This window comes from Dermacentor variabilis, chromosome 2, assembly GCF_050947875.1.
Source record: "Dermacentor variabilis isolate Ectoservices chromosome 2, ASM5094787v1, whole genome shotgun sequence".
Lineage (NCBI taxonomy): Eukaryota > Metazoa > Arthropoda > Arachnida > Ixodida > Ixodidae > Dermacentor > Dermacentor variabilis.
The window spans coordinates 248,187,329-248,204,317 of record NC_134569.1 but is presented as its reverse complement, the minus strand read 5'-3'; the positions used below and the strand labels follow the sequence as shown (position 1 = coordinate 248,204,317).

General features: G+C 47.3%; 1 protein-coding gene across 2 annotated transcripts in view; it reads right to left on the bottom strand.

Annotated features, from left to right (window-relative positions):
• Window positions 1-16,989, bottom strand: part of LOC142573224 (proteasome adapter and scaffold protein ECM29-like) — a 233,850-nt gene that overhangs the window by 16,258 nt on the left and 200,603 nt on the right. For both annotated transcript variants that reach the window (XM_075682818.1, XM_075682819.1), the window contains 2 exons: window positions 7,148-7,380; window positions 4,106-4,214 (listed from right to left, as the gene is read on the bottom strand). In XM_075682818.1, the coding sequence (XP_075538933.1) occupies window positions 4,106-4,214; window positions 7,148-7,380 (342 nt within the window). The remainder of the gene's footprint in view (window positions 1-4,105; window positions 4,215-7,147; window positions 7,381-16,989) is intronic.

Genomic DNA, 16,989 nt, shown 5'->3' with positions numbered 1-16,989 from the left:
CTCAATCCAATCCCATAGAAGTCGCAAAATGTTGTTTGTCATCACAAACAAATCGACACCGTTTTCGCTGTGCTTGCGAGATTTCGACTCCATTCAAAATATATGGCACCCACTTCAAGACAGGAGCAACATTGTTGGCCGAGGAGCTGGGAAACTTTGTTGCGGCTTAACTTCGATGATTCACAGATGGTAAGGTGAATGGGAGGCCCTCTTTAAATACGAGGCCAATCGGAACGGCTTCCGTGGACCTCATCGTGGCCTGGTATGACCACCCAACAGAAATGGTTCTGCAGTATTCTTAAAAGTGCTCAATCTCAAATGAGCTCAACCGCTGGGCCATTGTGGCGTTTGACCACCTCACGCAACACGCCGAAAGTGCTCTGCTCCCCGCGACTACAGTGCACTATGTTGCCTTCTTCCTGCTTTGCTGATTTATACTGCGTCATGGTCCACCAAAGGAGTTGCTCAGCGCTCGCGGACGTGTCTTCTTGACAGAATTCGTCGAAGCCATCCTCAAACAGTGCCTTGTTGTGCACTGCACAACTACTGCTTACCATCCACTGACCAATGGTCTCACAGAACGCTTCAACCGTACGCTTGGCAACATGCTCTCAATGTACATAGCCTCCGACCACATAAACTGGGATGCCATTCTGCCCTTTGCAACCTATGCTTACAATACCGGCACTCAGAGGCTTTTGACCCTTTTTCTTACTGTATGGCCAGCAGCCGTTGCACACAATCAACACAATCCTTCCATACAAGCCAGATGCATCTGAGTGTGCACCTATCCTTGCCACAGCCAGACATGCCGAATAGTGTCGCAATCTCACGCGGGCCTTTGCTTCAAATGACCAAGAGTGCCAGAAGAGCGTTCGCGGTGACACCACTTCTGCATTCATGGTCTTCTCTGGAATGCTTGTGTGGGTCTCGGTCCCTTCAACTGCACCTGGTCGCTCGTCGAAACTACTGCCCAGGTATGAAGGCTTCTACCGCGTCGTCGAACGCACATCTCCAGTCAACTATGTGATCGAGCCTGTTGAACCGTCTTCGGACATGCGCCGTAGTGGACGAGACATTGTCAACGTCAACCACCTCAAGCCCTACTATGACCCACTCATAGTGGCAAGCTATTAGGTCGCCGGGTGGCTCCCTTTTCGTTCCCAGGGGTAATTGTAGAGAAGGATTGGAACAATATAGTGGGTCGTCCTCTCCAGCGCTTTCTAGTGAGTTGTCCTCTTCAACGCTTTTGCTGGTGAATGCCACTCGTGCTCGGGGTCCTTGCTCTGCCTGCTCTAGTATCCCAGTGAAATAATCAGTGGGATACTAGAGCAGGTGGCTGTATGCACAATTTTATGTTCACACCAATTGCACTCTCCATAAGTAGGCAGACTTCTTTCAGGCACTTGTGACAATGAAGAGGGTGCAATTCAAAGCTGTGTCATTAAGTGACCCTAAGAGTAAAAAACATCTGCCAGCCTGTAAACTTCTACATGCGTCAAAAAATATGTGAACACGACATACAGAGAAAAAAGGGTGGGGAGAGATAAAAATAGAAAAATTTTTTTTAAGCCTGCTCTAAGCACATGCCTTTTGAGTATACCTGGACACTTAACTAACCACGATTTAACCTCGATATGCAACATGCAGGCAGCAGCAAAGGTTTTAAAGCGTTCTAAAAGGAAATCTTTTTCAAAAGTTAGCCCTGAGCTCACACCTTTTCAGGGATACATATGTTTTTTATTAAAGACTTTTTCTTTTGTTTTGTTTTTCTTTTCCCCCGCACATCAACAGCAACAAACTTGGTACAACAAAGACTGTGAAGTAGCACACTGTTTTTAGACACCAGTGATGTTTTCAGCTACTTTGCTGTTGCCGATGTCACCTGCTTCATTATTTTGTTGGCATTAACTTGCTTGAAGCAAGTACCCATCTGGTGTCTTTTGACCATCAGAAGACTTCCAACAGAAGATTCGGAGACCAACAAGCGAAATGTTTTTCCAGGAAGAATTTATTTCTTAGAGAACATCATGCAGTATTAATAACATTTTAAAATGAGCCCGAATTCATAAACATTACAGAAAATTTGGGAGTGTTGGCAAGTAAGAAGTGTTTTCCCTCCCTAATTCTTTACAGCTAATATCTGGGCAGTACATTGAGTCATAACTAGCGACACTCTCATGAAAGGATGAATACAGCACAGCTTTATTTATTTCCTACTCGCTCCCATTACGAGGGACACGATGAGAGGTCACATAATCCCACCTTGAATCCCAGGCTGACACCTGCATCAACATTTCCAGTAGTGGATTTTGAGGGCAATATCATTTACTGCTGTGGTACCTACAACTTATTTTAGAGCACAGCTCTTAGGAGCCCGTTTCTGCAGCGAACATTGGCGTCGGTGTAACCGAGTGAACGAGCACAACAGCGAAGGATGAAAGAGCAATGCGGGTAGCGGGGAATGAAAAGTGGCGATAACGAAAAGAGTGCAAGGAGGAAAGTGAAGGAGGAGAGTACAGCGGAACCATGAGGTGGAAGCACAGGAGGAGGGTACGTCGTAAGCCCGAGGAGAAAAGCCTAGTGCCGTACAAGACATCTTCAGCAAGATTGCTATGAGATGGCACCAGAGTACCATGCATCTTTATTTTTCTTCGGTCGCCATTCTTCACCGGGTAACAAATGTTGAACGTCGTCCCTCGATGCACGACGCACCTGTATGTATCAGAAGTTTCTCGAAGGTTATCAATAGTTCTATTAGTTGGCTGTTCTCACCAAACCATTCTGTAATCTTAGTGTTTGCACGACACGAATTGTGTAGTACTTTCTGGAAGCCATGCACGCACAAACGATTACACATGAACCTTCGACGAGTGATGCATGAAAATCGATGCACTTGACCTGCGGGTCAGATTTTCAATGATTGCCGACTCCGTTCGCAGCTGTCATTGTGCTTGAGTGTTACTTGTGTTGGGAACAAGTTCACCGAATAAAGGGTTAAATCTGTAACTCAGTTTCAACACTGTGTCGTTCTTCCCTGTCACTAACACATGACAATATATTCATAATACAAAATGGGTTCGGCCAGTTCTTTCTGAACAACGAGCGACGCAACCGGTGGAAGTGCTTCGTCTGCCGCAGGTGCTAAACGAGCTGCCCGAGCAGAGGCCCAGCGCCGACACTGAAAGGACCCTGTTGTTCAGAATCAAATTCTTTTCCACAATATATCGCGAATTCAAAACACCGAAATAGCTGCACTCAAAATTTGCATTAGAGAGTGTCATTATCGTCAGTGAATTTTTTGCAGTGAATAATGAAGCACTCATCTACCCTCAGGCATAGAAAGATACGAGCATCATCCTAAAACAAGCAGCTTCATGTATCATAACCCTTGGAATGCACTTATGGCATCTTGTATGACTTCATTTTTATTGAGTGTTGCCTGAACAGGAGTGCCAACGGTACGTGACTCATTCAGCTAAAGCACTGGCTGACTTCTGCTCAAATTGTGCACTTCGCAGACGGTTTAGTTTAATGGCACATTTCTGTGGATTACTAGTCTGTTTTGTTCACAATAAAACATCAGTGGTGACGTCGAAAATAATTTTGTTTTTGTTTTTACTGTAACAAAACAATGCTGCTATTTGTGGTGAAACTCATCTTTCACTTGAATACTGGAATAATGCAACGAAAAAAAGAGAGAAAGAGAAAAAAAGAAAACAGGGCAATTTATACAACAGGAGCACACCAGGGTTGAAAATAAACTTGTTGGTACATATGTACAAGTACTTGCATCCTCCCAACTTGCCCCCTTTTTTTCATGCTGTCCCCAAGTATTCGTGCAGATATGTACTAACAAGCTCTTTTTCACCTTTTACCATGGTGGCGACAGAGGGATCCGCTGTTTCGTCGCCCCAAAATCAAGTCTGCACACAATACAGGCCAGGTGTTTTGTGAAGGAATCGGGCAAGTAATGCTGGCAAACACAGTATTAAACTGAACCCACTGCAAAATGAGAAATTTGAGCAGAAATCAGCCAGCAGTGCAGAGCTGCACATAGCTGTCACTCCCGCTTATGCAACATCCCTGCAGCAAAAGCAGTCACCTTGTTGCCGACGAGCTGCAGCATGTCGGGGAATGGGGGGAATGCCACGCTGGCCCCGCCCTCGGCCGGGTAGAGAGCCTTGAGCGCCTCGCGCCGAATCTCGTCCTGGCTGCAAGTGCACACTTGGTGAAAGGCAGCGGCGGGATCCACAAGCCCACCTTAGCTCTTAATGCCTGCTTTCAGAAGGTGCCAGTCAGGCAACTGCATCGGGAGCAGTAAAACCATGCTCCTCAATGGTCACCAGACCCCATTCCCAGGTCACCGAACACTTTCAGTCGGGCCCACTAGTGATGCATCCCATTACGGTAGATAAACTCCCGTTTGTTGCATTCTCCTGGCTCTGACGCCCCAAAGCATCACCCCTGTTTAGCTTGCACAGGCACCTACACATTGGCTTAGCATCTGCCAGATTTCTCTTTTCCCCAGTCGTTAAGCCCAAATACTGCAATGACGTACCACCGATGCAGCCACCAGTGGCACCTACATAGAATGCTGCACGTCGCCACTGAAGACAGTCGCTTTGAGGAACTTGCCTGGAGCAAAAAGATCACCACTGCTATGTTCAGATTGCCCCGGGTGACCAATATCGACAAGGCTCACAAAGCCAAGTGGCCACTCGGGTCACCAGGGTTTGCCTTGCACTCGTGTTCGCGGACGTCATCCTACGGCTTCACACAGTTAGTATTTCCATATACAAGGCTGTGCACAAGCTGGAACACGGCTGCGAGTTCCCGAAAAGAGGCTGTAACTAATGCAAGATTCGGCCCAAGTACAAGATATAAATTACGACCATCACTTATCATAAGAAGCCAGCAAACAAAGACACCAAGGTCAGCACACGGGAAATTACTTGTACTTAACTGAATTAAGAAATCATAAATTAATGGAAACAAAAGTGGATGAAAAAACAACTTGCCGCAGGTGGGGAACGATCCGACGTCTTCGCATTAAGCGTGCGATGCTCAACCAATTCAGCTACTGTGGCGCCGTTTTCCCATCCACATTCTGGGGGATTTATGCGTTACTACGACAACTAACCTTGGGAGTGTTGGCCAGCGCCACCACTCGCAAACCTTGCCACAGCCAATGTTGTCTAGTTAGATAAGTTAGTTATTTGGTTAGCTAGTTCAGTAAGTTAGTTACTAGTTGATTAATTAGTTTAGTTAATGAGTTACCTATATTTGCTTTGTTATTATAGTTAGGTTATTAGTTTAGCTAATGATTAATTTTGTTAGTTTAGTTAGATAACTTAGTTTTGTTTAAATAATCAAAGTTCTGGTTTGGTAGGTAATTATTTCGGATAGTTTTGTTATTTACCTTATTTAGTTAGCTTAGTTATTTAGTTATGTCACTAGATTATTCAGTTAGTTTGTTATGCTGGTTATTGAGTTTAGTTATGTAGTTATTAGATTAGTTAGTAAATTTTGTTATTTAGCTTAGTTATTAGTTTGATAATTAGGTGGTTTAGTAAGTACTTATTTGTTTGGTTAGCTAATTAATTTAGTTAGCTTAGCTGGTTATTCATATCTACATTTAGTTAGACATATTAGTTGTTCAGTTTAGTTAGGTTAGTTATTAGTGAGTTTGGTTGGTTAATTAGTTTGTTCAGTTATTAGATTAGTTGTGTCAGGTTAGTCAAGTTACATATTAGTTGATTATATTTGTTTAGTTCATTAATAAATTAGCTTGGTTAGTTATTAGTAGGATACTTAGTTACTTAGTTAATGTTATTATTATTTAGTTCCGTTAGCTAAAATAAATGTAAATACACTCAGAAAATTATCTTGTGTTGTCTGTTACAAATGAAGACAAAGCCAAGGTAAAGTTGCCTCAGTCAGCATCTGCTCCCACTGTTTGTTAGAGCCCTGCTTTTCTGCATCCCCAACATGTCTTTTTTTCTGCCATGTTGAGGAAATGGGATGGATAATAGCGCTTGACAGATGTCTGATGCAGACAAGTCTTTTTTTTTTTTTTTTGCCTACATATTCCTTCACCCCCCTACTGGTGTGGGGATGAAGTGCCACTACTCAGATTAGATTTCCACTGACTGATACATTTTAAATGGCTATAAACGAACCGAACCCACAACCTTCGCGAAATGCGAAAATTGTGGGTTCGGTTCCCACTTGCGGCAAGTTGTTTTTCCATCCACTTTAATGTCCATTAATTTATCGTTTCTTCATTCTATTTATTAAGCACAAGTAATTTCCCCTATGTTGCCCTTGGTGTCTGTGTTTGTTGGCTTCTCATGATATGACTAATAAAAATCGGGCCCCTCGGTTAACCCCCTTTCTTCTCGTTTATTACATAACGAGGCTCTCGAATCCGGAAACATTGATGCCTTCAGGTAGCATATGTGGGTTTATTGACCAGTTGCCTTCACCCAATAAGATCACGTTCTCGTGACGCTTGCGGCAACAAGGAAGTTCCACGTCCGCCGCCAAGGTCTGTGAGTGGTGGGGCTGGCTAACACTCCCAGGGTTCTGCTAGTACACATAAATACCCAAGAAAATGGATGGGGAAACAGCGCCACGGTAGCTCAATTGGTACAGCATCGCACGCGAAATGCGAAGGTTGTGGGTTCGGTTCCCACCTGCGGCAAGTTGTTTTTTCATCCACTTTAATGTCCATTAATTTATCGTTTCTTCATTCCATCTATTAAGCACAAGTAATTTCCCCTATGTTGTCCTTGGTGTCAGTGTTTGTTGGCTTCTCATGATATGACTAATAAAAATCGGGTCCCTCGGTTAACCCCCTTTCTTCTCGTTTATAAACGATAATGTGGCATGAAAGCAGTGTAGTAAGTGGTTTATTTTACCGTAGAACGCAATGCAAAGTTGACGGTGGTGCAATTTGTTAGTTATATTCCGATGTATGTTCAAAGCGGTGTTGTTGTAAGTGATCACAAGACATCAAGAATCCGCATAAGCACAGTGCACCAAATAATAAAACAAGCCCTTCAGTTGCAAGTTGTGTGGGCATCTTCCTTGTCTGGTTGGTAAATTGCATTAAAGCTCGTACGAATGATTGTTGGCGGCCCACCTGTCACCGGCGGCCATCAGCAGCAGGTAACGAGCAGGCACACTGTCGGCCGGGAACACGGTGGCCGCATAGCCCAGGGCTGCGCGGCGTCCAGTGGGGCTAGGCGAGGCTACGTGTGTCGACACCAGGGCCAGCAGCAGCTGTCGGGTGGCATCATCGGCCGAGGCTGCAAACGCTGGAGCCACTGCTAGCAGTGCCTCCTGCAGGGCCAGGCGACCCTCACTGCTTTCCTCCTGTTGTCCAAGTTTTAACCAAGTCATGTCAGTAATTGCATTGAGTTCATGAGCGCTCTGTCAACACTCCAGAGCCACGCGACCCTCACTGCGTTCCTCCTGTTGTTCAAGTTTTAACTAAGTCATGTTAGTAATTGCACTGACTATAAGTGCCCAATTCATTAGACTACAACGTGAACAATATTTTGTGACTGGGTAAATCCGCACACAAAAAAGACAGGTCATGTTTTCAGTAACTTCTTATGCTCTGTTTCAGTAGTTCCGTGCAGCACTGTGGAAGCTACAGGCATCTTCAACCAATCGGGAGCGCTGCAGCGCAGACGGCGGCCGCATCTACTAAGACTGCAACTGTGCAGTACGATTGGGTGTTGTGACAGCAGCAGTAGAAAGTTCATTCCATATTCGCTCTGACAGCAAAAAAAGCATGGGCCTTCAAGATGGCAGAAGCAGAGGGTTCAGGAGGAGCACTCGGCCAGCATGTCACATGGGATTGTGGCGCCCTCTCTTGATCATTCTTTTAACATCCACTTGTACACAGTGCACCCACTGACATTCGTAAATGCAGCCATTTTCTTAATTAGAATTTGTGCACGTTTACCGTACTATTCCAAGCATGTTCAGTGCTGATTTACTCATTCCTTTTGCGTAAAAGAGCAGTTTGGAATTATACCACACATGCAAGTCTGTAGACGCAGTTTTGCGAAGGTCGAAGCACTCGCCAAAAGGGAGTCCACCAAGGTGTGGCTGTGCCGACTACATGTATGAATTTAGCTTGCTGCTGTCATATCAATAATCATTCGTACTATTTAAATGCAAATTATAGTCTGTACAGAAACGTTCCTTTATATTATTTTATTTTTTTTGTTCTCTGCATTTTTTTTATTTGAGCAAGTGGAGAACATTATTTTGGGTATCATCATCACCATTGGCCTATTTTATGTCTACGGCAGGACGAAGGCCTCTCCCTGTGATCTCCAATTACCCCTGTCCTGCGCCAACCGATTCCAATTAGCACCGGCGAATTTCCTAATTTCATCACACCACCTAGTCTTCTGCCTTCCTCTATTGCGCTTCACTTCTCTTGGTACCCATTCTGTAGCCCTAATGGTCCAACGGTTCACTAAGCTGCGCATTACATGACCTGCTCAGTGCCACTTTTCTTTTCTCTTAATGTCAATTAGAATATCGGCTGTACCCATTTGCTCTCGGATTCAAACCGCTCTCTGTGGTCTTTAACTTGTTCTCAAGCTTCTTTGTCAGTCTCCAAGTCTCTGCCCCACATGTCAGCAGCAGTAAAATGCACTGATAATACACCTTCCTTTTCAAGGATAATGGTAAGCTTCCAATCAGGAGCTGACAATGTCTGCTGTATGTGATCCAACCCATTTTTATTCCTCTATGAATTTCCTTCTAATCAGGGTTCCCTGTGATTAAATGACCTAGGTAAATGTACTCCTTCACAGACTCTAGAAGCTGACTGGCGCTCCTGAACTCTTGTTCCTTTGCCCAGTTATTCATTATTATCTTTGTCTTCTACATTGTTGTGGAATAAGAGATGGAGAATTTTTAACTTATGGAAAAATGACAAACATCCGTTTGCTTCGATCGCATCAAGAAGACTAAATTATTTTTGACTAGAAGGTGTCATAGGGGAGAGAGTAGAGAGAAAGGGAAAGTCACAGTACACTGTGCCAAACAGGCTTTCTTGCACCCCAAACGTGCAAGCAATCCACTCCAAACCTGAAAAGCACCACCGCACTGCCGGTCGCTGTTCGTAGAATGCACCCGCCAGTAATTTGCATGCAGTTTGAGGGTTGTCAAGTGTCCAACGCTTCTGCCACAGCGACCTCAGCAGTGCCGTTTTAGGTGGGGGAGTCCTCCTCACCACATCGGCGGCGGCCCCCAGCACAGGGGTACTTTGGCTCCAGCATCTAGGATATACAACAACCTCCCCGGATGAGCAAACTATTGTTGAGCTCATTGCTCCACAATCTCTAAGGGATACAGCAGCTGTATTGGTCGCTTCACCTATGTTCCCCCACTGAATAGCAATTTGCAGGACCGCATACTGCTGTTGCTACCCTTAAATGTTTTCTTAATTCTGGCGGTCTTCCACATGTGGCATTTCAAGTGGTCTTCCCTCAGGAGCACCAAGGCGTCTCATCAGATCACTCGATTTTGTTGGTCGGCACATATGTGCCGATCTGAGCGCTAATAAGTACTCTTTTCGCCACCGTCTCCAGATACCATCGGCCATGGCCATCCGGTACTTCCAGCGTCGTGAGAGATTCATGCCACCAGCAGGAATTTCGTCCGGCAGTAGGTGTGCAGGAAGGGTCGTCAACTATCTTCCGACAAGGAAGTGTGCCAGTGACAGTGGTCCTGGCTCTTGAGCATCATCATATATGAAAGTTGTGGGGATGCGCGACTCTCACACATCCCCTGATGTGTTGTTTTCCCGCGTGGCTCCCGCCTCCTGCAGTCCAGCTTCACCGCATGGCCTGCGTGATGCCCACGGCAGTGGGTCTGGTTGAGGCGCAGTACGAGAGATGGCACGAGTGTTGCCCTGCCTACGGGCGGGTTTACCTGGGCGCGAAAAGGGAGAGGTGCTTCCTCTTGGGTTCGGGACGGCTAGCAGCGCGGACGTCCAGCGCGTGCGCCGATCCATGCTTCTGCGAGACCGTCTCGTGAGGCCTCGTACGAACGCACCACCGTTCGCGTGACCGTACGCACGAACGACCAGGCACTGGGATCTAGCATGGGGCGAACATATTGGCTCGTTATCCGGTCGCGGTGAGTCGGACTTCTAGATTTGTCGCGCGCCCATCGGCATGTTTTGTGGATAGTAACGCAACTAGCAAGCATTGATCTATGAAAGGTGCGATAAATGCCCTTGCGATTGTTTGCACTATTGTGTTGTCGTTCCTTTGTCCCAAGAGCACGGGAGGAGAACCGCACATCTGGCTGCCCAACGTAGGGCTCTTGAGGCTTTGGACGATAGATTTAACAGTTTTGCTTTGTTCGAGACCTTTGTTTGAACTGAAGCACAGGCCTAGCATGTATTTTGATCGCTAGCGTCGGCGGCATGCTTTCATGAGCAAGGCGACGGTGGCTGTAGTGTGCTTGAACTTTTCAACATGCTAAGCCTTTTCGCAAATGGTTTATTTAATGACATTCGTCGGTACGAGAGCCACATGGTCTGCATCCTGGGAGAGCGAGGCTTAGCGCCCGCGGAGCACTGGCAAGCCTGAAGCGAGTGTGTATGGAAGCCTCGTGGGTGATCCGAATTTCTTATGTAAATAGCTTCTTCTATCTCTTTGACCCTGATGAAGTCGTGGCTCTGGGAGCCGGGTGGCCGCGGGCCACGGGTGCCACTACAGGCTGACTGGTATTGCGGCCTGGCACCGGGCGCTCCGACACTGTCTGGGACGGTGGGCACCGTCAACTCGGATGCTGTGTGCACCGAGCAGGGTAGGACCACCTAACAGAGCTGACGTTTCCTCGCGGCTGCCTGTTTTGCGCCCATTTGGGGTGTTGTTTTTTGGATGCCGGTTGTTGTCAGGGTAGTGTCGCTTTAGGCCTAAGGCTTTACGAAGCTGCCTGTCGCGCGTGGAGGGACACAAGCTGGTGGACCGTGGCGTTGAGGTGTTGCACTTTGCTTCCCTCAATCTAGTTAGCCTCGCACGAATTGAAATTAGTCGTTCGACTCAAGGAAGCGAGCTTCGTTCACGTGAACTTAGCATCTGAGTAGCTGCCCGAACTTTTGCAAGCCGAGTTGAACATCGTACCACATGGGCAATGCACATGCAGAACTCCTCTCCCTTGCACTACTTTAGTGTTTGACGAGTGTGTTGAGTGTATGCAGCAAGAGCGGAGTCACCCCTGGTTTGTCATCACCTGCACATTTTCTGCGCTGCTGCCCTGGACTACGATCGAGCCATTCCGGGCAATGGTGATGCTGTGGCCGGTTCGACGCAGAGACTTCGGCGGCTGCCTGTACCCAGCTCGCAACCCTCGGCGGCGGAGAAAAGAGCCGGGTGGTCACCACCAGCTGCGGCGGCTCTTGCCAGCAGGGCGCGTCGGTGCGATCGACGCTTGCTCGAGCCGACTACTGCGTCGCCGTTTCCAGAGTCCTGGCCTGGAATCATGCCGTCGAGTCTGCAAAGCTGATGCTGTAACCAGTGGACACCTACGGTGTACCCCACGGACAATGTCGGCTCGCATGTTATGGACAACATGGGGACATTTTCCTGGCGCGGCCACTGTTGCGTGTGCCACCTTGTTCACGAAGCACGCGTTGATGTTAGACCGTGTGACATGTTTTGCCGGTATATGTAGTGATTTAAGGTTGGCGAGGATGTGGGGCTGCACGACTCTCACGCGTCCCCTGATGTGTTGTTTTCCCGCATGGCTCCCGTCTCCTGCGGTCCGGCTTTGCTGCGTGTCCTGTGTTATGCCCGCAGCAATCAGTCTGGTTGAGGCGCAGTATGAGAGATGGCGCGAGTGCTGCGCTGCCTATGGGCGGGGGTACTTCGGCGCGAAAAGGGAGAGGCACTTCCTCTTTGGTTCGGGATGGCAAGCAGCGCGGACGTCCCGCGCATGCGCCAATCCATGCTTCTGCGAGACCGTCTCGTAAGGCCTCGTACGAACGCGCCACCGTTCGCGTGACCGTATGGCCGAACGACCAGGCGTTGGGATCCAGCATGGGGCGAACATATTCGCTCGTTATCCGGTTGCGATGAATTGGACTTCTAGATTTGTTGCGCGCCTATTAGCATGTTTTTTGGATAGTAACTCGGCTAGCAGGCATTGAGCTATGAAAGGTGAGATAAATGCCCTTGTGATTGTTTGCACAACTGTGTTGGCGTTCCTTTGTCCCAAGAGCATGGGGGTGAGAATCCTACAAAGTCAAAGGCCGTGGGTTGAACACGGCCTCCACCTCATAAAGAACGGTGGTCAGTTCTTCGAAACTCAAGCTGCTCCATCCTAACACCTTTCGCAATGCTACTGTCACAGATCGCACCATCCGCTCCCAGAATCCGCCGCACCAAGCTGCCCATTCAACAATAAACTTCCATCTTATCTGGTTTCCGGCGAAGTATGACTGCAATTCCTCGACTTGCAGCAGCATGAACATGGCCTTTAGATCCCTGGCTGCACGCTTGAACGTGAGCGCGTTGTCCAAATACACTGTTGAGCAGATTCCATGTGGCCCACAAAGCGTTTAAAGGCCATGAGAGAGGCTGTAGCCAACAGTTTGCTGACGAGGTCAAGGTGGATGGCACATGTCACAGCACGGGTGAAAACAGTGATGTAGCATTTTTTGCTGTCGTGTGACTGTTGACCAATCAAGGGCCCTGCAAGATCGATGCCGACAATGTCGAACGGGTTTGCTTTTGTGACTCTGCCAGCTGAAAGTGGTGCTACTGGTTCCGTATGGAGGGCAACTTTGAGACAGACGAGGCACTGCTTGATAACTTTCTTTACGGCCTGATGCCCTCTGATAATCCAATATGAATCTCGCAGCTGTGCTAGAGTATCGCGTATGCCCGTGTGCAGCATTCTCAAGTGTTCTTTCCGTATGAGCAGTGACATGAGGGGGTGATTGCCAGGGAGAACGATGGGATGCTTAGTCTCTTCGTTGCTATCACTGAATTGCAAGTGCCCACCAACTCGCCTGAGGCCCTCTTTGTCAAAGTATGGGTTGAAAGGCAAAAGAGGAGAACTCTTGTGCAGCAGTCTTCGATAATTGAGGTTTGAAATGTCATCGCTGAATGCATTTCCTTGAGCTTTAGCCAACCAGTATCTGTCGTCGCTGATTACTTCTTCAGCTCGTAATGGGCCGATCGTCTTTCCTTCTTTGTTGTGGCAGTTGTCGACAAAGCAGCAGACCCACGCAGTTACTCGTACTACTTTGATGAATGAACTATAATTCTCAACGTTGAGAATTGCCATGGATGACGATGATACTATGGGCATCACCGTCACCTTTCGCACTTCCATTTGGAACCTTCGAGCTCAGCTCACTTATCGTTGGCCAATGCGTGTCATCCTCCTGAAGCCAACGGGGTCCTCTCCACCACAATTCGTCTTCCCCCAGGGCTGACTGGGAGAATGCTGCAAGTGATTTAAGTCAGCAGGGTTGTCTGAACCTGGGCAGTGTTTCCAATCCTTGGGACCTGTCAGCACTTGTAACTCTGAGATTCGATTTGCTACGAAGAGCTTCCATCTGGCAGCGTTTCCCTTGATCCAGTACATAGCTACTGTAGAGTCAGTCCAGAGGATGGTAGCAACATTCTTCAGATCCAAGGCCTTGGTAAAGTAGTGGCATAGTCGTGTGCCAACAGGGGCTCCCATAAGCTCCAATCGGGGTAGCAAGAGACGTTTCAAAGGGGCCACTCTTGATTTGGCCATGACCAAGCTTACATTTATTAGTACGAATGGAGACTTGGTCACGATATATGCGACAGCACCATAGGCCTTCAAGCTTGCGTCACAGAAAATATGCACCACTTTCTCCGTATCATCGTTTCTAAAGTCTGCTACTATCAGTCTTGGAGTAGACACTCCTTCAATACATGGAAGCTCCTTACACGAGCAGTCCCACTCAGGCTTCAATGTTTCATGCAAGGGATTGTCCCAACCAATTCCCAACTCCCACAACTTCTGGAACATTACCTTTATGCATAATGTTGTGAAAGCAATAAATCCAAAAGGGTCGAAAATTCTTGCAGAGACCTGCAGCACAAATCTCTTGTTGTCGGCTCTTGTGGAGAGGAAGTCAATGAGTGAAGTTAGGTTGTATTCAAAGTGGTCAGTCTGAACATTCCAACCAACTCCCAATACCTACGTAGCTGCAGCATGTCCAGCAAGGCGTTCGTGGTTTCCACATTGACATTCTCTGAGAAGTTGACGAGATCGTGGTTGTTTGACATCCACTCGTGTAGCCGCATCCGTGCTTGAGACAATATATCTTTTGATTCCTGGCACAAGACTTTAACCTTGTCAAGGCTGTCAACCCCAGTTACAAGGTCATCCACGTAAAGATGCTTGCGCAGGATACCCGCAGTCTCAGCATACTGTTCCGGCAGACCTTCAAGATAATGTTGCAACGTTGCAGCCAAGAAAAATGGGCTCGACATGACACCGAATGGTACGGTGACCACAGCTGGAAGTTCTTTACCTTTCTTTGGAGTCATAGCATACCAGAGGAACTGCACAGCATTCCAATCACCCTCTGACAGGGATATTTGGAGAAAGGCCTCTTCAATATCCGCAATGATGGCAATGTTGTAAGTGTGGCAATTGATCAGCAGATCAATGAGCTCTAGGTTTAGGATTGGGCCACTTTCCAAAACATTGTTCAGTGAGAGCAGATTTTTGGCACTTGATGATGCATCGAATACTACCCTAAGTTTTGTCATCTGGCTTTCGTGACGAACAACTGCTTGATGTGGCATTTAGTACATCGGACCTACCGACGTGCCATAATCTTTGCTGGCTGGCTCTGCATAGCCCTTTTATATTTAGTCTCTTATGCAGGTGTATTCCCTCATCAACGAATCTCCTTTCAAGAGAAGCGTTGTCTGTGCTTTAAAACGGCTTGCTGCGCACTCGTAGTCGTCGCCAAGCTTGTAAACCATTGAATTCCAAGGGAACGACACCTTATAGCGGCCATTCTCAAAGTTGACGCTTTCTTTATAGTGCTGAAGGACCATGTCTTGGTGACGAACTGGCTCATGTTCCTTGATACCGATGTGCTCGAGCTCCAAGAAAGACTTTAGCTGTGCTGATGTTTCCTTGTCAATTTGTTCACTCACTCCTATCCACATCACGCCAGCAGCCGAGGAGCTGACTCCTGTTCACTTCCTTGTGCCGACCTGGCCCTGGACTGTCCATCCGAATACAGTCTCCACTGCCATCAATATGGAGCTGAGACGCTTAGTGGATCTCATGACAATTACTCAGTAATGATCAGCGCCTATCAAAAGGTCAATATTTTCACTTTCGCCGCCCTGCAAGGCGTCTGTGACTTGGAAGTGAAATCTTGAAAGTTGAAGTAGAACAGAATTTTATGGAGTAGCCATATCTGCACTGATGCAAGGAACTTCCAGCGCTTCCACTCGCACCCCTTTTCCGTCGTACTGGCTTCTGAGCCACAGCTCCACACAACGTGTTTTTGTGCATGTTATGGCTAATTGGTCACCAAAGGCAAATATTTTAAGCTCCTCTTCCCCAAGTACCTTTAACTGCAGCTTTTTGGATAGGTTGTGATGGATGAAGCTTCGCTGACTGCCACCATTGAGGAGAAGCCTGACAAGTGTACGTTCATGTGGACCCTCTGTCTAAGCTCATGCTGTCTGTAGGAAAAACTGCTGCTCTCCAGCGCACATCAAGTTATATCCCGTGCCTAATGAGGACTTCAACACCGTGACTTGCTCAATCACCGGTGACGAAGGTGCATCCCCTTCATCAGTGCTGCGGTGTCTTCTAAAGTCAGGGTCGCACATTGTCATTAAGTGTCTGCCGTTGCAAAGTGCACACCTGAGCCACTTAGCTTTATGGCATTCTCTTCCCGCATGCCCCCTTGTTGTGCACCGTAAATACCGATTGTCACGCTTCAGCACCTCTCTCTTATCTGCCACAGACATTTTTGCATTACAGTTGCCGGTCTCGTGGCCGTTTGAATTACAAAATAGACATATTGCGCTGTCCTTGATCACGGTGTGCAGTGCTGCTGCAGTAGGCAAGTTCACCGCTTTAATGTTGCTGTTGCGCCTTTCCTTTACCAATTCGGCACTGTTGCCTCTCGGTGCTTTGGCCCGCTGTATGATCTCCCGCTTCACAACCTCTTTTCTCAAAAAACGCAAGAGCACCTCCAGCTCACTTCCCTCGTTTGTAGCCTCGTTTCTTCGTTGCTATTCCAAACGAAGGTCGGCAGGCACCGCTTTCTTTATTACGGTCAATAACAAAGTTCCATAAGTGCCGACACTCACGCCTAAAGGAGTGAGGCTGCGTACACCTGTCTCTACTTCGTCGACGAGGCTGTGTAGTTGACCGAGATTCCGTGAGTTGCACACTGGCTTGATTTTAAGTAGCCGTGACATCTGGTCTTCTATAATTACTTCATTTCTGCCGAACCTCTCCTTTAATAGCGAGAGAGCAACTTCGTAGTTTCCTTCCAACAAGTCAAGTCCTGCTACCACAGCCGCTACCTTTCCTGTCTGTTGAGGTACTTGAATTTGTCTATGTTTGAGAGCTTCTGGTTAGTGTTGATAGTCGACTCAAACCGGCTCCAGAATCCTTGCCACTCTCGAAGCTCTCTGCTGAATTTGTTGATTTCGGGCTTTGGCAGCTTTACAATGGGGCTTTTTTCGAATTGTTTGCGCTAGATTCTCTTTGATCTGAGGAGTTTAGTGTGCAATCTGATGAAGAATTTGTGCAGCTAAAGTCGCGTAGCATGCGTTGTACGTTCGTTTCCGCCAAGCTGATCTCTTCTCTGTACATTTCGGAGCATGCAACTTCCTCTTCGAAAGCTTCATCTTGAATGCCTTCTTCTATTGCCCAATCTAGCTCTTTCAGTGAGTCCTCTTTAAGAGAAAGAAGATT